Source organism: Plecotus auritus (genome assembly GCF_963455305.1).
Source record: "Plecotus auritus genome assembly, chromosome: 6".
Taxonomy (NCBI): Eukaryota; Metazoa; Chordata; class Mammalia; order Chiroptera; family Vespertilionidae; genus Plecotus; species Plecotus auritus.
Genome location: NC_137773.1, coordinates 144726898 through 144745292, shown reverse-complemented (window position 1 = coordinate 144745292; position 18395 = coordinate 144726898). Strand labels below are relative to the sequence as shown.

The 18395-nt window shown below is 44.5% G+C and overlaps 1 protein-coding gene across 1 annotated transcript in view; it reads left to right on the top strand.

Annotated features, from left to right (window-relative positions):
- The window catches only part of LOC308251846 (uncharacterized protein), a gene marked incomplete at its 3' end in the record, with an annotated part of 35433 nt that extends 17386 nt beyond the window's left edge, over positions 1 to 18047 (top strand). The window contains exons 7-10 of the mRNA XM_080675522.1: positions 12064 to 12199; positions 15320 to 15426; positions 17684 to 17796; positions 18036 to 18047. Coding sequence (XP_080531648.1) covers positions 12064 to 12199; positions 15320 to 15426; positions 17684 to 17796; positions 18036 to 18047 — 368 coding nt within the window. The remainder of the gene's footprint in view (positions 1 to 12063; positions 12200 to 15319; positions 15427 to 17683; positions 17797 to 18035) is intronic.
- Between the last annotated feature and the right edge of the window lie 348 nt (positions 18048 to 18395).

Here is an 18395-nt window from a genome sequence, read left to right as displayed (position 1 = left end):
AGCCAAAAGGACATTGAGAGTAGAAAAAAGTTTTTTGCTCCCCCTTAGCCCCATCTTCAAATACAGCCATCTGGGCATTAAACATACGAATTCTGAGAGGACTCGAACTTTCTGTCTATAGTAGAAACGTACACAGCAGCACTGAGTAAAAGTGCCTGCCACTTCAGAGCTGGACTAATACACCTCTGCTCAGGCAAATTAGTTTGCCTATCTTGATTTTACTTCTTTGCCAACAGGATTAGCCATAAATGGAAAAAGGGGGTGGGGGGGGGCACATGAGGCAAGAAAATGATTGTGGTCTATTACCAGCCCTCTCTCCTGACCACAGTGGGTAAGCCCCACCAGCTGGACTTTGCCACCCTAAAATGTGATTCTTGAGCCAAGGAACCTGGTACCCCAACCCCAACAACCTGTGCTTTAGCTCATCCTGCCAGACCCCTGGAGCCGCCCCAGTTCTGGTGCCTTACAACCCTTGTCTTGAAACAGGGTGTTACATACTGTTGTGTCCACCCAAAATTCATATGTTGAAATCCTAATTCTCAAGATGATGGTTTTAGGAGGTGGAGCTTTGGGGAGGTACTGAGGTCATGAGAGCAGACCCCTCCTGAATGGGATTCGTGCCCTTATAAAAGAGGCCCCAGAGAGCTCCCTCCCCCTCTGCCATGTGAGGTTACAGCGAGAAGACAGCTGTCTGTGAACCAGGAAGCAAGCTCTCACCTGACACTGAGTCTGCCGGTGCTGGGAGACCGTAAGGAGGAAATGTTTGTTGTTTCTAAGCCACCAGTCTATGGGATCTTGTCATAGCACCCCCAAAGCACTAGGACACGGAATACCTGGAAACTTCCAGTGGGGTGAGTTTGAGAGGGTGTGGATGATTTGTTTTTTAATGTCCAGATTCTCAACTTCCAGGACCTGATACCTATGATTAATTTCCTTGGTCACCATCATCGTTTTACTTTGCCAAAGAAAGGCACATTTCTTTCCCATCCAGTATCTGAGCGGAGCGTCTTCCCTAGGGAGCAAAAACAAAGAGACAATTCAAACTATTAATGTAAGTGTTAAGAAAGTGAGTGACTCTAATAAATCAGTGACAAACCACTTTTTACACATCGGTTGGCTTCCAATTTTTGCTTTTAATGTAATTTAAGGAGGGCATAATCACCATTAACTGACAAGTTATTAAAAACCTTTTTTTCAATTGACCATATGTGATTTTTAGCCTATAACTCAGGTGTTCACAGAATTGAATTATATTGCTATGATAAAAATCATTCTAGAATTTCCCAGCTAAGTTTGAATTACAGATTTTAAAAAAACAAATAATTTATTATAAGCATGTCCCATGCAATGTTTGGGATATAGTAACTAAAATAATTATTCTTTATTTCTCTGACATTTAAATTGAACTGGGTATCCTGTATTTGGGGCAGGGAGGGGGTGGGTAAGGAAGATTACATCTGGCAACCCTATTCCACTTCCATCTGTATGAACAAGATTTTCCAGCATTTACAATTATCACAATGAAGAATAGAAATAGCATTGATGTGGTGTCTGCCTCATTTTAGCAGTAATATTCTTTAATGAATACATGAATATTTTCCTATATATATAAAAGGCTAATATGCAAAGTGTCCCCTCACGAGTTCAACAGGGACACCAGAAGTTCAATTGCTCACTATGATGTGCACTGACCACCAGGGGGCAACACGGAATGAAGGAAGCCCCAATCGGCAGCTGGGAAAGGAAGGCCCCGATCAGCCCTGATCACTAGCCAGGCCTAGGGACCCTACCTGTGCACAATTTCGTGCACCGGGCCTCTAGTTAATTATAAAGACAAATATATAAAACAGCACCATCTACCTCATTGATAGGCATTCAATAAAATTTTATGTTTGTATTTAATTAGGATTTGTCAAAATGTATAAAATACATATGTTGTATTAATCATATGTTCCTAAAAATTGATTCATAATTGCAGAAAACATTTTTAATACTTTAGAGCCTTATGATCCCAGACATTTTTAAAATTTCAATTTTTGTAAATGTAGCACTTTTATTACAGAGAAGTGTTACAGGATGAGCTATAGAAGACTTTCAAATATAAAATTCTGTGAAATAAGCAGAACGTGAATACAAATGAAAGCACAAGAAGAAAGGGGACTAATGTAAAATTTTAAATCACTAAAGAAGAATTTGCTCATGTTTTGAGTTGTTTGGGGTTGATTGATTGATTTGAGAGAGGGGAAGGGATAGAGGAAGAGAAACATCCATCAGTTGCCTCCCATACGCACTCTGACCAGGACTGAACCACAACCTAGGTATGACCCCTGATCGGGAATCAAACCCAAAGCCTTGACACATCGGGAGGACGCTCCAACCAACTGAGCTACCCAGCCAGGGCGGTTGTTTGGGATTTTTTAAAAAATATTTTTTATTGATTTCGGAGGGGAAGGGAGAGGGAGAGAGAGACAGAAACATCAATGAAGACAGAGAATCATTGATCAGCTGCCTCCTGCATGCCCCCTACCGGGGATCGAGCCTGCAACCTGGGCATGTGCCTTGACCGGAATCAAACCCAGGACCTTTCAGTCTGCAGGCCGGCACTCTATCCACTGAGCCAAACCAGCTAGGGCTGTTTGGAATTTTTCAATAGAGGATGGTGGCTATCAGATCGCTTGGAAATTTAGATTCCATTTGATACACTTAAGAGAAAGGTAGGGCCCTGACCAGTTTGGCTCAGTGGATAGAGCGTCGGCCTGCGGACTGAAGGGTCCCGGGTTCGATTCCGGTTAAGGGCATGTACCTTGGTTGCAGGCACATCCCCAGTGGGAGGTGTGCAGGAGGCAGCTGATCGATGTTTCTCTCTCATCGATGTTTCTAACTATCCCCTCCCTTTCCTCTCTGTAAGAAATCAATAAAATATTTTTTTAAAAAAAAAGAGAAAGGTAGGACAGATTTCATTTTTAAATGTCAGCATGTGCCATCTTTGCTAGAAATCTCATCCTTTGAAATTTTAAAACTTATGATGACCAAGTTTAAATTCCAACTTCAAAATGTACCAGGTAGCTTTTCAATATTCCCCTTGGGTGCTATGAAAGCAGTAATGTTTTTGTTTTTTTTAAAATATATTTTATTGATTTTTTACAGAGAGGAAGGGAGAGGGATAGAGAGTTAGAAACGTCGATGAGAGAGAGACACCGATCAGCTGCCTCCTGCACACCCCCTACTGGGGATGTGCCCGCAACCAAGGTACATGCCCCTGACTGGAATCGAACCTGGGACCCTTCAGTCCGCAGGCCGACGCTCTATCCACTGAGCCAAACCGGTTAGGGCAAAGCAGTAATGTTTTGAGGCCACTGCTTTGTAAGGCCCAAATGTTTGGTTTTCTCTCCTCTTCTGTGAGTTACTCCCAGACCTCCCAGGAACTTCTCCTTCCCACCAGAGTCAGGCACAGTTGATTTCTGTTGCTGACAAAGAGGCATGACAGCCTCAGGATCCAAAGACCAGTTTTTCTTAATTACTTGTTATCATGTGTAATATGTAATCTTAGTAATGATGCTCCTTCCTCCCTCCCCCTCTTCCTTCCTTCACCAACGTGTCTGTGCTCAAGCGTGTCCCTCCTTGTGTGTGCCAAGTACTGGTTCTTGGGAGACATTAGTGCCTGAAGCAAAGAGCCTGCCCCAGAGGAGAGGCTAGGAGCGCATTTGCCCGTGTGTGTGCTGCATGGGTGTCTGTGTGCGGGGGGCGGGTGGGAGCCAGACAGTTTCTACAAGGCATAACCAATATATACAGGCTACAGTTCGTTAGAAGGTGATAACTGCCATGGAAAAATAAAACGTCAAGCGAGATAGGCAAGTTTGGGAGTCTGGGGAAGGAGGATGGGTGGGGTGTGATTTCAAACATGGTTGAGTGTAGGTCTCCTAGAAAAGGTAGCATTTGTGTACAGACACTAGAGGTGAGGGAGTGAGCCTGAGGATAAATTGGGAGCGCATTCCAGGTGGAGGGGATGGCCTGCACCAAGGCCCCAAGGAATAGCAAGGAGCGAGCAGGGTGATAACAGGGACCCGGGGTCAAGGGCCTTGTTAGCTAAGAGGGAGCAGAGTCGTTAGGATTTAGATTTGAGAAGAAACCCTCCATCTGTGTGGCAAACTGTCTGGGTGGGGAAGGGGGCGGGGGGAGGGCGTCCTATTGGGAGGCTGTTTTCAACCACGTAAGGGGTGCCTACCAGGTGAGATGAGGGTAGTAGAGAGAGGTCAGCTTCTACATCTGTACCATTTCCTGATGGATGGGGTGTGGGGTGCAAGAGACAGAAGAAGGCTGTTATGACTCCAACGTGACAATGCACTAATATTTTTTTATAAAATATTTCAAAAAATATGTTCCTCTCTGCTATATTCTTACAAATCCCAGAGATTTGGAGCCATTTTACAGAGGGCAGCTGTGGGATGTGAAGCATCTATGGGAGGCCTTGCAGGAAGATTCTTGGGGCCCTACTTGGTTGCTTGTTCCCCTCAAGTCTTTGAGGAAATAAACATGAAAAAAACAGGACTGAACTGAAGTGAATGCAATTTTGACAATGGGTGGGATAATTCTCTCTTCTGAGAAATCTCTCTGCCCAAATTGTACGTAAAATGAAGGCAATAAGCCAATAGGTATCTAAGTGTATCAAAAACCCATCCATGCATCTTTGAACAGGCTTTTTTTTTAATCCTTTATTTTTTTCCATACAGCCAGTCAGAGAGGAAGTTCAACTTTGAACCAGATGACAAAGTCATCTGGAACTGGAACTGTGAAAACTACTTCAGGGAAGAAGAGGAGAAAAAAAGGTATTTTTGTTGTTGTTTCCATTATTCCTCTCACTTCCTTCATCATGAAGTCACTTTCTCTTTTCATGGGCTGTGCACGTCCACTGCTACAGTAATTACCCCAAACAGAAAAACTCAAGCGGTTAGAGGCCTTGAAGAACTGCCGGCTGCCTAGGGTCACTCTTTCAGTCACATTGATGAAAGACACTGTCCTCAAGGCCATTTTGAGCTGGTGCGTGAGGGATGCAGTAAGGGATGTCCCTGGTTCCTGTCCCAAGGAGCTTACCTTCTGGTCATTAGAGCTGCCTCAACTGAAGATGGTTATCACGTGCCAGCTCTGGTGGGGCACACGTGAGCTCCTGCCTTTCAGGGGTATACCAGTGTTAGTTTCCTAGGGCTGCCATAACAAAGTACCACAGACCAGGTGGCTTAAAGAGTAGCGACACACTGCCTCACAGTGCTGGAGCCTGGAAGTCAAGATCAAGATGTTGGCAGGGTTGGCTCCTCCCGGAGGGTCGAAGGGAGAATGGGTTCCATGCCTCTCATAGCTTCTGGTGCTTTGCTGGCAACCTTTGGTATCCTTGGCTTGAAATGACCCCAACCTTGGCCTTGGCGTTCTCCTTTTGTGTGTGCCTGTGCCCAGATTTCCCCCTTTTATAAGACACCAGTCACATTGGATTAGGGCCCACTCTAATCTAGATATGACTTCATCTAGTTTAATTATATCTGCCATGACCCTGTTTCAAATAAGGTCACATGCCGGTGAACTGGGGGGTTAGGACTTCAACATGTGAATCTGGGAGGAGACAAAAGTCAACTCAGCGTGTAGTTTAGAAGCAGGATACACACCTAGGGAACAACAACAACAACAACAACACAAAGCAGCATCTGCCAAGGGCCAAACGTGGACCCTGGGTTCAGAGAAGGGCCTTCTCCCCCAGGTACAGAACCGGGGGGAAGTTTCTGTGAACGAGCCAAGAACCCACCTGATGCGGAAAGAAAGAAAGGACTTAATGAGGAAAGACCTAAGTGAGGAAGAAAGGCCTTTTCAAGGCCAGCCCCCAGCCCCGTGCAGCTGGAACAAGAGGATGGGGAGGTGCACCTGGCAGGAGGTGTGGGGCACATGAAAGAGGACCTCACATGTTAGGCGAAGAGTTGGACTTAACCCAGTAGACAATGGGAGCCATTAAAGTCTTTTGTCACCCAAGGGACTCTGTGCCTCAAATCAAGAGGAACAACTTGTATTGAGTATATATTTATTTTATAGTTTCTCACAAGAGCAGACCATTTTCATGCAAAGCAAGTGTAAACACAGTTCCTCACATTGGATAGATGCTTTTGAAGTCAGAAGGTCTTTGGTTGGGGGTGAGTTTGGCCTTTGGTAGAAGAGTTCTACTTGTTTCAAAATAAAGGGTCAGCTTCAACTATTACACATCAGCCTCCTGCTCAAGGAGTCCAGATGGTTTCCATTTGGCCCCAATTGGAAACAGACAAACTATTTTTATGCTCGCTCCTTGTGGGCAGCAGGCTTTGGGCCTGCTGCTTGGACAGATGAACTCACAGCACTGTACGAATCAAAACCCCACTCAGAAGCCTGACACCCTTTAAAAGTCCCCTCCAAATGCATAGTTACAAGAACTTGACAGCATTACATTTAGCAGCCATTTATAAGTTACTAGAGGCCCGATGCATGAAAATTCATGCAAGAGTAGGCCTTCCTTCCCCTGGCTGCTGGCGCCTGCTTCCCTCCCACACCCAGGACCGGGCTGCTTCCCTCTGGCCCCGGCTTCATCAGGACGTCCAGAATGACGTCTGGAAGATGTCTGGTCTAATTAGCATATTACCCTTTTATTATTATAGATTAGAAGAGGCAAGGGATTCCATTTCTATGCTTCTAGAAGTGAAACGTCCGTTTGTCCAAGTCAGTTCTGCCTCAAAGCACCACTGAACACAGATTGCTCCCCGCGTACCAAGGTCTGAACCAGTAGGTCAGAGATAAGGCTCGAGAATTTGCTTTTCTATCAAGTTCCCAAGTGATGCTGATGCTATTAGTCCAGGCTCTGACTTTGAGAACCACAACGGCTTTAGCCTTGGAAGAAAATCAGCTTGCCTTTCTATTTCTTTTGCTCAGTAAAGAAAATCAGAGGCACAGGGAAGCGCCTAGATGCCTTTTCTCTGCCATGGCAGCCACAGAACAAACAGGGCCCAGGCCCATTTCTGTTCTGGCTTCTCTGTCTCTTCTAGACCCCATCTGGCCCACCTCTGAGCCCCATGGCTCTGTACCGGGGCTCTATGAGAATTAGGGACCCTGGGCCTGAGGGTGTCAGCACTCAAGTGAGTGACGTTGGCTTGGCCTATGCCTAATCACAGGCCCATCAGCCCATAAAGAGCCAGAAGATGGCTCAAGACTGGAAGTCACTGCAAGGTCATCAGGAACAGTCATCTGCAGATAAGTTATCTTCCCTGAGCCCCATTCAGCCAGTCCTGCCATGTCACCTCAGGCCCCAAACGTTCCTGGAAGACCCGGGGGTGCCCCATCACCTATGCCTGCTCTGCTTCCCAGCCCAAGCCCCACACCATAGCTCTCAGGGTTGTCTTCATTCTTAAGGATTTAGGACTGGGCAGCAAAATCCAACCATAAAATGGTCAGTCCACAGCCTGGGATTGTTAGACATTTACTAGAGTACCAATGCCGCCCAAGTGGCAAATTCACTTCCCCCAAAATAAGGCATTACTGCTTATATCATAGCCACAGTTCATAGGCATGCTAACAGCATTAAGGAATTCAAAGGTCAAGTTCTAAAGTCAAGATGTAATCTTCAAAAGAACTTTATTAGTTCCAAACCAGGAAGTTACTGGTCATAACCCTGAAATTATTTTACTTGGGATTTTATCCTGGGGTGATACAAAACGGTGGAAACCTTTGTGGACAGGTTCCAAGGTCTGAGGTGTGAATCAGCCAGCACTAATTATGCTTTGCTTCCTTAAGACCTGCAATCAAGCAAATGCAAATTTATGTTCTGGTTTATAAATCTCTGGTCATTACACAAGCAGTCACACATGCTTCTTGTTGATGTGGGGAGGAGGGGAAGCTATTTTTAACAAGCTTTTTTAAAAAAATCTACCTCAAGAAGAAGATCTTACCGGGACTTGGCATCCACAGATGAACATTTGAGGATTCATTAAGCAAAACAATCCAATGCCCACCAAAAGGTGTGATGCCCACCTATCCTGGCAGTCCCAGAAGAGGCCAGAGAAGGAAGGACAAGCTGAGGAGTCTTCTCTTGGAGCTTCCGGTTCCATGAAAATTTATACTTAACCTTTGGATGCTGGTCCACGAAGGAAAAAGAGCTCTCTCTGGGAGGAATGAGAAAAGGTTCATCAACTGGAAAAGAGAAGGCATTCTAGGCAAAGGGAGCCACAGGACAAAAGGTCCGAGGTGCAAGTGCCCGGAGTGTGGAGGGCTGGACATGTGGGAAGTGTGGCATCCGTCGAAGAGGGGTCATTAGGAGAATGACGAGGGATGTCACTGAAAAGGCCGGTGGACCGACAGGGCCAAAGCCATGAATGCCGTTGAGAACTTAGACTTTCTCCTGTGTGCAAAGGAAGAGCCGCAGTGCTTTTGAAGCAAGGCAGTGACATAATGAGAATTAGACTCTTGAAAAGAACCTCAGGCAGCTTTGCAGAATATATTTTAGAGAGAGGGACAGCTGGACAATGGGAGATGAGTTTGGAGAATTTTACATCAGTTCAGGGAAGAGAGGATAGAGTACAGAGCTGAGGCTGCAAAGTCCAAATGTATTTAGGAGGAGAATTGACAGCAGCTGGTATTGGGTTCAGTGAGGATGGTAAGAAAGATTCTGAAGTCAGGAACAAATGGGGGATCTTGGCAATTAACCAAAGAGCAAGTGGAGGGAAGCACAGAGTTGGGAGAGTTCATATTGGATCTATGGGTGGCTTCCAGGGAAGACGTGCCGTTGTCCGCAGTATATGTCTGATCCTCAGGAAGCCCATGGCAGAAGGGGGGACACCTTACACATAGAGATTCTTCACCAGGTTGTCCCCATTCCAGTGTTTCAGTGACTTACAAAGTCCAGAAAGGAAACTGGGGAGTGGGGCAGTATTATTTACTGCACTCTGAGGGCCTCTGCACTGTCATTTCACCACGCCTCCCAGTCCATCTTCACAGTGCACCTAAGGGTGAGTATTACGATCTCTGTGTTGGCAACGAGGCAATTTAGGTTCAGAGAAGTTCGGTGACTTTCTGGGGAGTCACACAGCATTCTCCAGAGAGATTTTAAACCCGGAGATTCTGCCCATTTTACTGTGCCTCTTGGCACAATTGGCATTGCTATGCCACTGCCAAGTCCTCTGAGACAGGGGAATAAATGAAAGTGGTCACTGTGGGTGAGCTTGTTTTCGTTTTAAAGTAAAGAAATGTAAGGTTGGGTAAAAATAGGTCGAGGTGCACAGCTGGAGTGGATCAAGTGTTACCAGGGGCTGAGCATGGACTCACCTTTACTCCAAGGAAGTTGTTTTCCATCCAGAAAAAAAAAAAAAAAAAGGATTTGGTTCTGCTTGGACTTTGGTGAAAGGCCCAGAAGAGGAAGTCACTGTACTGAGCAGCACCAGCCTTGGTCCCTCTCATAGGGCACGTGACTCGCTGGCGGAGAGTAGTTTGAACTAGCATTTTCCAACCCGATAGTTCCCATGGACAAAGATGACGTCGTTCCCTCCCTTCCCAGTTGGAGGAGGTCTGGATTGTTCTTCCCGCGGGGATGTGAGTTGCACCAGGCCAATGGCAGGCCAGGGAGCTCCCTCCCTCTCCAGTGGCACACGTTGGGGCCAGGCTGGCTGCATTGGGGCGTAGACTGGCTGAGGCTGCCTCTCTCCTTGCACAGGAATGTGGCCTTTGGCCGTGGCCCCATTCGCCTCGTGTTTTATCGTAACCTTAACTTTTCAAAGACATTTATATTCGTGAAGAGATTGGATAAATAGGAATATCATATTCTGCCCTAGCCGGTTTGACGCAGTGGATAGAGTGTCAGCCTGCAGACCAAAGGATCCTGGGTTCAGTTCCAGTCAAGGGCACGTACCTCGGATGCAGGCTCCTCCCTGGTCCAGGCCCTGGTCGGGGTTCATGCAGGAGGCAATCAATGCGTCTCTCTCACATTGATGTTTCTCTCTGTCTTTCCCTCTCTCTTCCACTCTCCCTAAAAGTCAATGGAAAATTATCGTTGGGTGAAGATTAACAAAAAAATAATAATAATAATTAATAAAAAGATCATTCTAAGCACTGTGAAGATTTGTCTTCAAGGAAAGAAAAAAGACAAATCTTAAAAATAAAAAAAATATCATATTCTATGTATGTTCATGAATCTCAAGGCATCATTAGCTACACTGGACTTGGAAAAACAATGAACAGTGAGATAGAAGTTTCCACAGTATGATTGCATTCTGTTCCTATTACACATGGACTCACTCATTTATTCAACGAACAGTTATTGAACACCTAAAAGGTGCCAGATACTATTCTAGTATGTTAGCACCGTTGTATGATTCATGTTTGTCATTCGCTATCATCCCCATGCCCTGGATGTAAGGACAAATGAAATTTGGACAAATTAGGCGTATCCCCAATAAAACCAAAGGACAGGCTAGTTTTCTTCCCTCCGACTGTGTTTTAGAAGCAAAGAAATCCTGTCACTCTTATTCAATAATCCAGCAGATTAGATGCATATCCAAAGAAACCAATGGAATCTTTTTTTTAAACATACTTTAAAAAAAATAACTGGCAAAACTAGAGTGGCCCAATGTCCCTTTCCCTAACATTAAAGTTCTCTTTCCTAACTTGAAAATTTAGACTTACTTATTACCACCAACTCTTCTCTCTTCTCACTAGTTAGCATTCACTTCCTGTCAGCTTCATGAGGGCAAGGAGTTCTGTTTCCTGTTGGATTCCCATTGCCTTGAACAGTGCCTAGCACATAATAGGAGCTCAAAAATATTGCCTGCTGAGCCCTGGCTGGTTGGCTTCAGTGGATAGAGCATCAACCTGTGGACTGAAGGGTCCTGGGTTTGATTCTGGTTGGGGGCACATGGCTGGGTTGTGGGCTCCATCCTCAGTAGGGGATATGTAGGAGGCATCCAACCAATGATTTTCTCTCATCATTGATGTTTCTATCTCTCTCCCTCTCCCTTCCTCTCTGAAATCAATAAAAATATAATACACACACACACACACACACACACACACACACACACACATATATATATATATGCCTGCTGAATGCACTCAAGTCCAAGACTCCTGTCTAGCCCTGGGGTTATGTTCTCAAATCAATAGATTTTTGCATGTTAGGCAAAATTAGTGCATAGCTAAGCGAGCCTTTAAAATCCCTTAAATTGCCCCCACAAAACCACATGTAGATATATGATCTCCAAGTCCCACCCGGTGTCTTCCTGGCTTTGGAACAGATTATTGTTTTCCAGATGAGCCCCAGGATGAAGTAGCTGGCTAGTGTTTAGAGGGTCCTGTTGCACACAAAGCATATAACTGCAAGCACTTGGAGCCCCCGCCGGGCCCCCCAAAGCAACCTGCCTTTGGGACTGGAGACTCAGCTCTGCCATCTCACACTTACTGAGTGGATGAGCCGTTCCTCTTTCTCCATCCCCGTCCTGTATTTTTTCTCTGCTAAACTCCTAAACTTGACCTGGTGTTAATTAAACGTGTACATGATGCACTCCACAGCACTGATACTGAATGTGATGCCAGCTGGACAGACTGACAAAGGTGGACCAGACTCTAGGACCACTGGCCTCAGTCATGCAGTCTGTGAAGGCAGAATGGTTCTTTTGCCTTCGAATGTGTCTTTCTAGAGAGCAAAAAAAAAAGTGACAACTTTATAGGCTCTTTTAAAAGACTGAACCCCGTGTATGGGCTATCACTTCCCCAGGATCAGTGGACAACTCATTCTTCTGTCAAGAAAATCCAGAGACCTTGATTTTCTTCTTTAGCAAAAGTAAAGGAAGCAATCTCAGTCTTCAATGAAATTTCCTTTCATTCAGACAATTTGGAGCTTGCTGTCGTAAAGAACAAAGGATGTACTGAGTGTTTTTTAAATTACTTGTATTTCCTTAACTGTATGACAAAATGCATCTACCCACACAAGTGAAATAAGTCTGTATGGTTTTTAAAAACCAGTGGTAAACGGGGGAACTGTTGTCTAAAAATAATACAACACAAATTTTCTCATAGGAATCGAGAAAAAAATTAAAGGTTTGACTGAAGCTGGTCCTTGGTTAGTGAAATTGTATTTGGCAGATAATGGCATAGATGGAAAAGGAAAAGAAGGAGAAAACAGTTTGTTGGAATTCACTCAAATCTTAACATGGTGAGTAGAAAATTGAGAGATTTTATTTGTTTATCTTCCAAAACTAGGTGCTTGGGATAAACCACGGGGACAGTTATTTAACTGCACCTTGTTAACAGTGCTAAGTGAGGTTTTTCCTCTCTGGGAGAGAAGCAGTAACCCATCTTGGTCTTGGGATGAGATCCTAAGGGAAGGCCGACATTCACAGAAATGGCATGGCGGACCGTCATTTTGCTTTCTGCTCTGCCACACTACAGATGACAGCAGAACTGGCTACAGAATTTGTGGGGACCCAGCCTGGCCGGCATGGCTCAGTGGTTGAGCTTTATCCTACGAACCAGGAGATCACGGTTCGATTCCCAGTCAGGGCATGTGCCTGGGTTGTGGGCTCAGTCCCCAGTGTGGGTGTGCAGGAGACAGCCGATCCATGATTCTCTCTCATCATTGATGTTTCTAGCTCTCTCTCCCTCTCCCTTCCTCTCTGAAATCAATAAAAATATACTTAAAAAAAAAAAAGAATTTGTGGGGACCCGGTGCAAAGGCAAACTCATGAGCCCTCGTTCAATATTAAGAATTTTAGGTTGAAAATCGCGGAGCACTGAACCGCGTGAGGAGCCCGTCTGAGCATGGGGCCCTGTGCAGCTGACCGCCGGCTCTGTGTGCCGGGGAATGTAACACGACTAATGGGCACCAGCGCTGGCAATCCCTTTCCCAGGTCCTTTTAATTCTGACACTGAACACTTAAATCCTTTTGTTCTCATTTTGAAAGCATCATCATTGAGGAACACTGGGGATTAAAACACTTTCTTGGTATATTTGAATCATACTTCATGGTTCTTCTCGAGCAGACTGCCTGGTTCACGCTCTGGCTCCACGCTTTCCCAGCAGTATAATCTTAGGCACGTTCAGTAGCTTCTCTGTATCGGTTTCCTCATTTGTAAAAATGGGGATAATAATAGTGCCTAACTCAAGAGGTTGTTTTAGGGTTAAATGAGATTGTGCATGTAGGGTGCTAAATACAGTGCCAGCTAGCACCTTAATACAAATTGGAAAAAAAGGGCCGCTCTGGGCAGAGGAATTGAAAAAGGCACCACCTCTGGCCAGTGAGTCCGAGGAAGCTGCCCCTCCCAGATCTGTGTTCCGGGGCCCAGGACCTGGATTTCAGCCGCACTCACACCCTTGGAAGGCCCTTTGTGCCAGGCACAGGCTTAGGCGTGTGGGTGGCCATGATCACATCTGATGCATAGTGAATGCTCTGTGAAACCATAGCTGACGTGAGGCTGTGTAGAGTAGTGGCTAAACCCGGGGCCTCTGATATCAGACCTAGGTGCAGAACTGTGGAGTTGGCAAGTTTGTCTTCAACACTCTCCACCCTCCTTCTGTGCATCCGTGCTTCCTCCTTGAAGCAAGCCTGTTCTCCCCCAGCTTGTAGGAAGCACTTGGACACAATCAGGCCATTCAGAAACCCAAAGTTGGTCAAGTCCTGATTAGACGGACTGTATCCTTGGGAGCAAGGCCTTCAGGAGGGAGAGTCTGGCGGGATCACTCAGCCCTGACCTTGAATTCTGCCTGCGGAATCAGCAGAAAGTGTGTACAGGGAGCAAAAGGATGGCCTTGTACTCACTTACTGACCCTAACCGAAATTTTCTATCCCTACACACGGTAAGAACTCAAAACTGTTTTAGTCCCAGTTTCTTTCAAGAGTAGGGGCCATGTGTGAAATTCCTTTTCATCCCTGCAGTGTTAGGCACATAAGAATATGCATGTAGTAAGTATGCACTCGTTATAATAGCATTCTTGCTGTTGCATTTTGCAAGATGCCTTCTTAGGAACTGCTGCATTCTGTTTTCACCACAACCTTATGACATAGGCAGAATAGCCCTTTTCCGGCCAGTTTTAGAGATGAGCAAAGTGAGGCCCAAGAGGCACATGGCCTGCTCATGATCACATGATTGACAAACGATAGAAGCTGCCTAGGAACCCAGGCCTTCACCCAGATTCCACGTCCGCTCATGATGCCAGAAATTCCCAAAGACAAGTTGGCTCAATAATCCTCAATGAAATTCGAAAAATAAAGACAGGTAGAATGTTCATTTTTCATGAAGCTAAACTTACTTGATTTTAAAAAGCTATCCTTGCCGAAACCGGTTTGGCTCAGTGGATAGAGCGTCGGCCTGCGGACTGAAGGGTCCCGGGTTCAATTCCGGTCAAGGGCATGTACCTTGGTTGTGGGCACATCCTCAGTGGGAGGTGTGCAGGAGGCAGCTGATCGATGTTTCTCTCTCATCGATGTTTCTGGCTCTCTATCCCTCTCCCTTCCTCTCTGTGAAATATCAATAAAATATATTTTTTAAAAAATTAAAAAGCTATCCTTTAGCCCAGCCGGTGTGGCTCAGTGGACTGAGTGTCGACCCATGCACCAAGAGATCACTGGTTCGATTCCCAGTCAGAGCACATACCCAGGTTGCAGGCTCCATCCCCAGTAGGGGGCGTGCAAGAGGCAACTGATCTGTTTCTATCTCTTCCTTTCCCTCTCTCTAAAAATCAATAAAAGCATGTTTTTGTTTTGTTTTTTTAAAAAAAACTATCCTTTATTTCAAGATTATGGCTTCATAATTTCATGTAAAAATATTTGTTCTTTTATAGTGTTGCTAGGTAAGAGTTGTAATTTATTGGACATACTAAAATTTGCCAAACTGATCTTTGTCAGTCCTCCCAAGATTTTTTTGTTTTGTTTTGTTTGTTTGTTTGTTTGTTTCTTAATATTTTACTGTTGTGTAAAATCTATAAGACTAGGAAGCCCTGACAATACTATACCATACCTTTTAAATAAATAAATAAATAAATAAATAAATAAATAAATAAATAAATGGGAGATTTAAGGCAACCAAGAACCCTTATCCTACCAACTTACTTAGAATAGACTAACTAGAGGTTAATTTGGAAAAAACTGGATTCAGGATGTCTCTAGTTTCAAACTGGGTCAGTGTATCATCTTTGGAAGCGGGCGGGGGCTGGGAGGTAGGGGAGGGTGAAGAGGACCTAAAAAGAAAGCTCATACTCCAAAATAACCAGAGTGAGTTTCTCTGAATAACCATGCTTGGAACAGCGCCATTTTGTTTTGTCATTTTCTTTGGTCAGCCTGATCCGGTACTCTGCCCACTTAAAGGAACTTGACCTTGGAAACAATGTCCTGGGAGAAATGGCTGCTGCTGACATACTTGAAGCACTGAGAGCCAGAAAGACAGGTAGAGCATTTTCAGTCTGTGTCCCTTCCACCTGTCCACATCCACTCATTCCGAACTGCTGTGCTATTCACACCAGCTGGGTGTCCTACAGTTCAACTCACTTCTGACACTATCGACCTGGAGACAGCATCAGATTCCACGTGGTAAGGGCTCTGTCCCCCAAGACTGCCCTCCACTTCAGAAGCCAATTGCAAGAGCAGGTTGTCACCTGTGCTTCTGATGGACTGGTTATGAATCAGGGGTTCCCATGACCCCTCATTGGGTTTAGTTCATTTGCTAGAGCCCCTCACAGGACTCAGGAAACCAGTTTACTCACTAGATTTCCAGTTTGTTACAAAAGATATTAAAGGATACAAATCAACAAACAACGATACCTCGGTGAGATTCCAAACAGGAGCTCTGTCCTCGTGGAGTTGGGCCTGGGTGCTGGCATGTGGAAGCATCCCGGTTCCCATCCTAGAAGCTCTCTGAACGCTATCCTTTAGGGTCCTTATGGAGGCTTTATTACAGAGATATGAGTGATTAAATCACTGGCCACTGGTGATTGGCTCATCCTCTATCAGGGGGTGGGACTGAAAGTTCCAACCCTCTGTTCATGGTTGGTTCCTTTGGCACCCAACAGCCATTCTTAAAGGGGCTTTCCAAAAGTCACCTCATTAATATAAACTCAGTTGTGGCTGAAAGGGGCTTGTTATGTATAACAAGACACCATCTCACCTTTATGGCTCTGAAAGCAGGTTTTAGGAACTGGGACAAGGGACCAAGTATCATAACAAAAGCTGTCCTCATTTCTCTTATTACTCGGGAAATTCCAAGGGTTTGGGGAGCTGTGAGCTCCCAACCATGAACTAAGGCCAAATATATATGAGAAATATATTTTGGTCATCTTAGAAATCATGATATCACAGGCCTTTATATGAAATCAGTGAGAACTCCTGGTTTCAAGTGATACAAAACCAACTCAAAGTGATTTAAGTACAAAAGGAAATTTGTTGAGCCTGGCCAGTGTGGCTCAGTGGTTGAGCGTTGACTTATGAACCAGGAGGCCTTGGTTCAATTCCTGGTCCGGGCACATGCCTGGGTTGCAGGCTTGATCCCCAGTGGGGGGCATGCAGGAGGCAGCTGATCAATACTTCTCTCACATCATTGATGTTTCTATCTCTCTCCCTCTCCCTTCCTCTCTAAAATCAATTTAAAAACATTAAAAAACAAACAAACAGGAAATCTGTTGACTCTTATAACTAAAAGTCCAGGGGTGTTTCTAGCTATAGGTCCAGCTGGTTTCAGGGCTTCAAATAATGCTACCTACCTCTATCTCCTAGAAGACTTGCATCTGTGTTGACTTTATTCCCAGATAAATTCTTCCCACACAGTGACAAGTTGGGTAGCATTAGCCAGAAGTTTACATTCTGCTAGTTTAAACTCAAGGAAGAGCCTTTCTCCTGATTTCATTAGGCCATAATGAGTCACATGCACACCTGTTACCAATCACTGTGCAGGGAGAAGAAATACAGGAAGTGGCCAGCTCTGAGTTATGTGCTCACCCCTGGAGGGCAGGGGAGTGGAACCCCAAAGAAAACTCAAGAAAGAAGCTAAAGTGGAAGCTGGACAAGCAAAAACAAGAGAAATCCACTAAAAATAAAGAGCTGATGAATACCAGGATCAGAATTTTGCTTCAGATGATTAAACTGGAAGTAGAGTCCAGGATGGATTTGACATTGGGAAATCTGGGGTTAGGAAGTCCAGTTAGAAGGCTTCCCACTGTCTATATATTTTACCTCATCAGATAAAATATATAGACAGTGGGAAAAGAAAAGAGAGGACTAGTGGGAGTTATTACAGAAATAAATTGTCACGGGTCACTCACATCAAGAAGATCTAGGGAAAGGGTATTAAGTGTGATGAAAGTTTCCCAGTTAATAAGAATGTGGGAGCCCTGGCTGGTGTGGCTCAGTTGGTTGAGTGTTATCGCATGCATTGAAAGATCACTGGTTTGATTCCCAATCGGGGCACATTCCCCAGTTGCTCGATCCCCAGTAGGGGTATGCAGGAGGCAGCTGATCGATGTCTCTCTCTCTCTCTCTCCCTCTCTCTCTATCTCTCTCTCTCTCCATTCTTTCTCTCTAAAATCAATAAAAACATATTATTAAAAAATAATGTGGGAGAATGGCCCTTTCAGAAGCCTACGACTCAGTCCATCAAATGGAGAGTTGTGAGATATCCTGTCCATTTACTATTATGTTCTTCCCCCTCTCAGGTAAACTCCCAGTCTTAAAAGTTACAGTCACCCCTCAGATCTCTTCGGACACCTTCAGATCTATTTGGAAAAGCAGCAATAAATCTAATGTTACCCGTAAAAGGAAGAAAAAGGTATGCTCTTGGATGTTTGTTCCGGTTAGTTACAGCCACCAGGGGGCGCTGTATAAACCCTGCACACTAAACTGGGATAGACTATTACAGCAGATTTTGCACCTGATAATATCGTGAGAATTTTGGTTCTAAGTTAACAGTCCTCTAAACCATCATTCCATTCTAATGAATGGTGATTGCACAAAAAAAAACTTATATTTTGTTTTTAAATTTATGATTTCTTGTTCATTCTTTTACAGGTTAAACACTGAATATGGATGCCATGTTTCCTTATGGATGCTATTTCCATGGCCAGTGAGACACACATATAAAGATATTGCTTGTTATCTGATAATATTTTTCACTATAACCAAGCCTCTTTCAAGTTATAAAGTTTGATAAGACTATTATATGAAAGTTCAAAGTAGTTTTAATGCTATCATGCTTGTCATTATCTAAAATTTGGGTTTCACAAGTAAGCCTTAGTAAAAAAAAAAAAAAAAAAAAAAAAAAAGGTGGGATTCTCTAGGGCTTTTTCTCTTGTGCATGTGAAATTTATAATTTGAAGAAAGTCGTGATTTTTATCTCAGAAAGAATCTTCTTTCATAAATATATCTGTA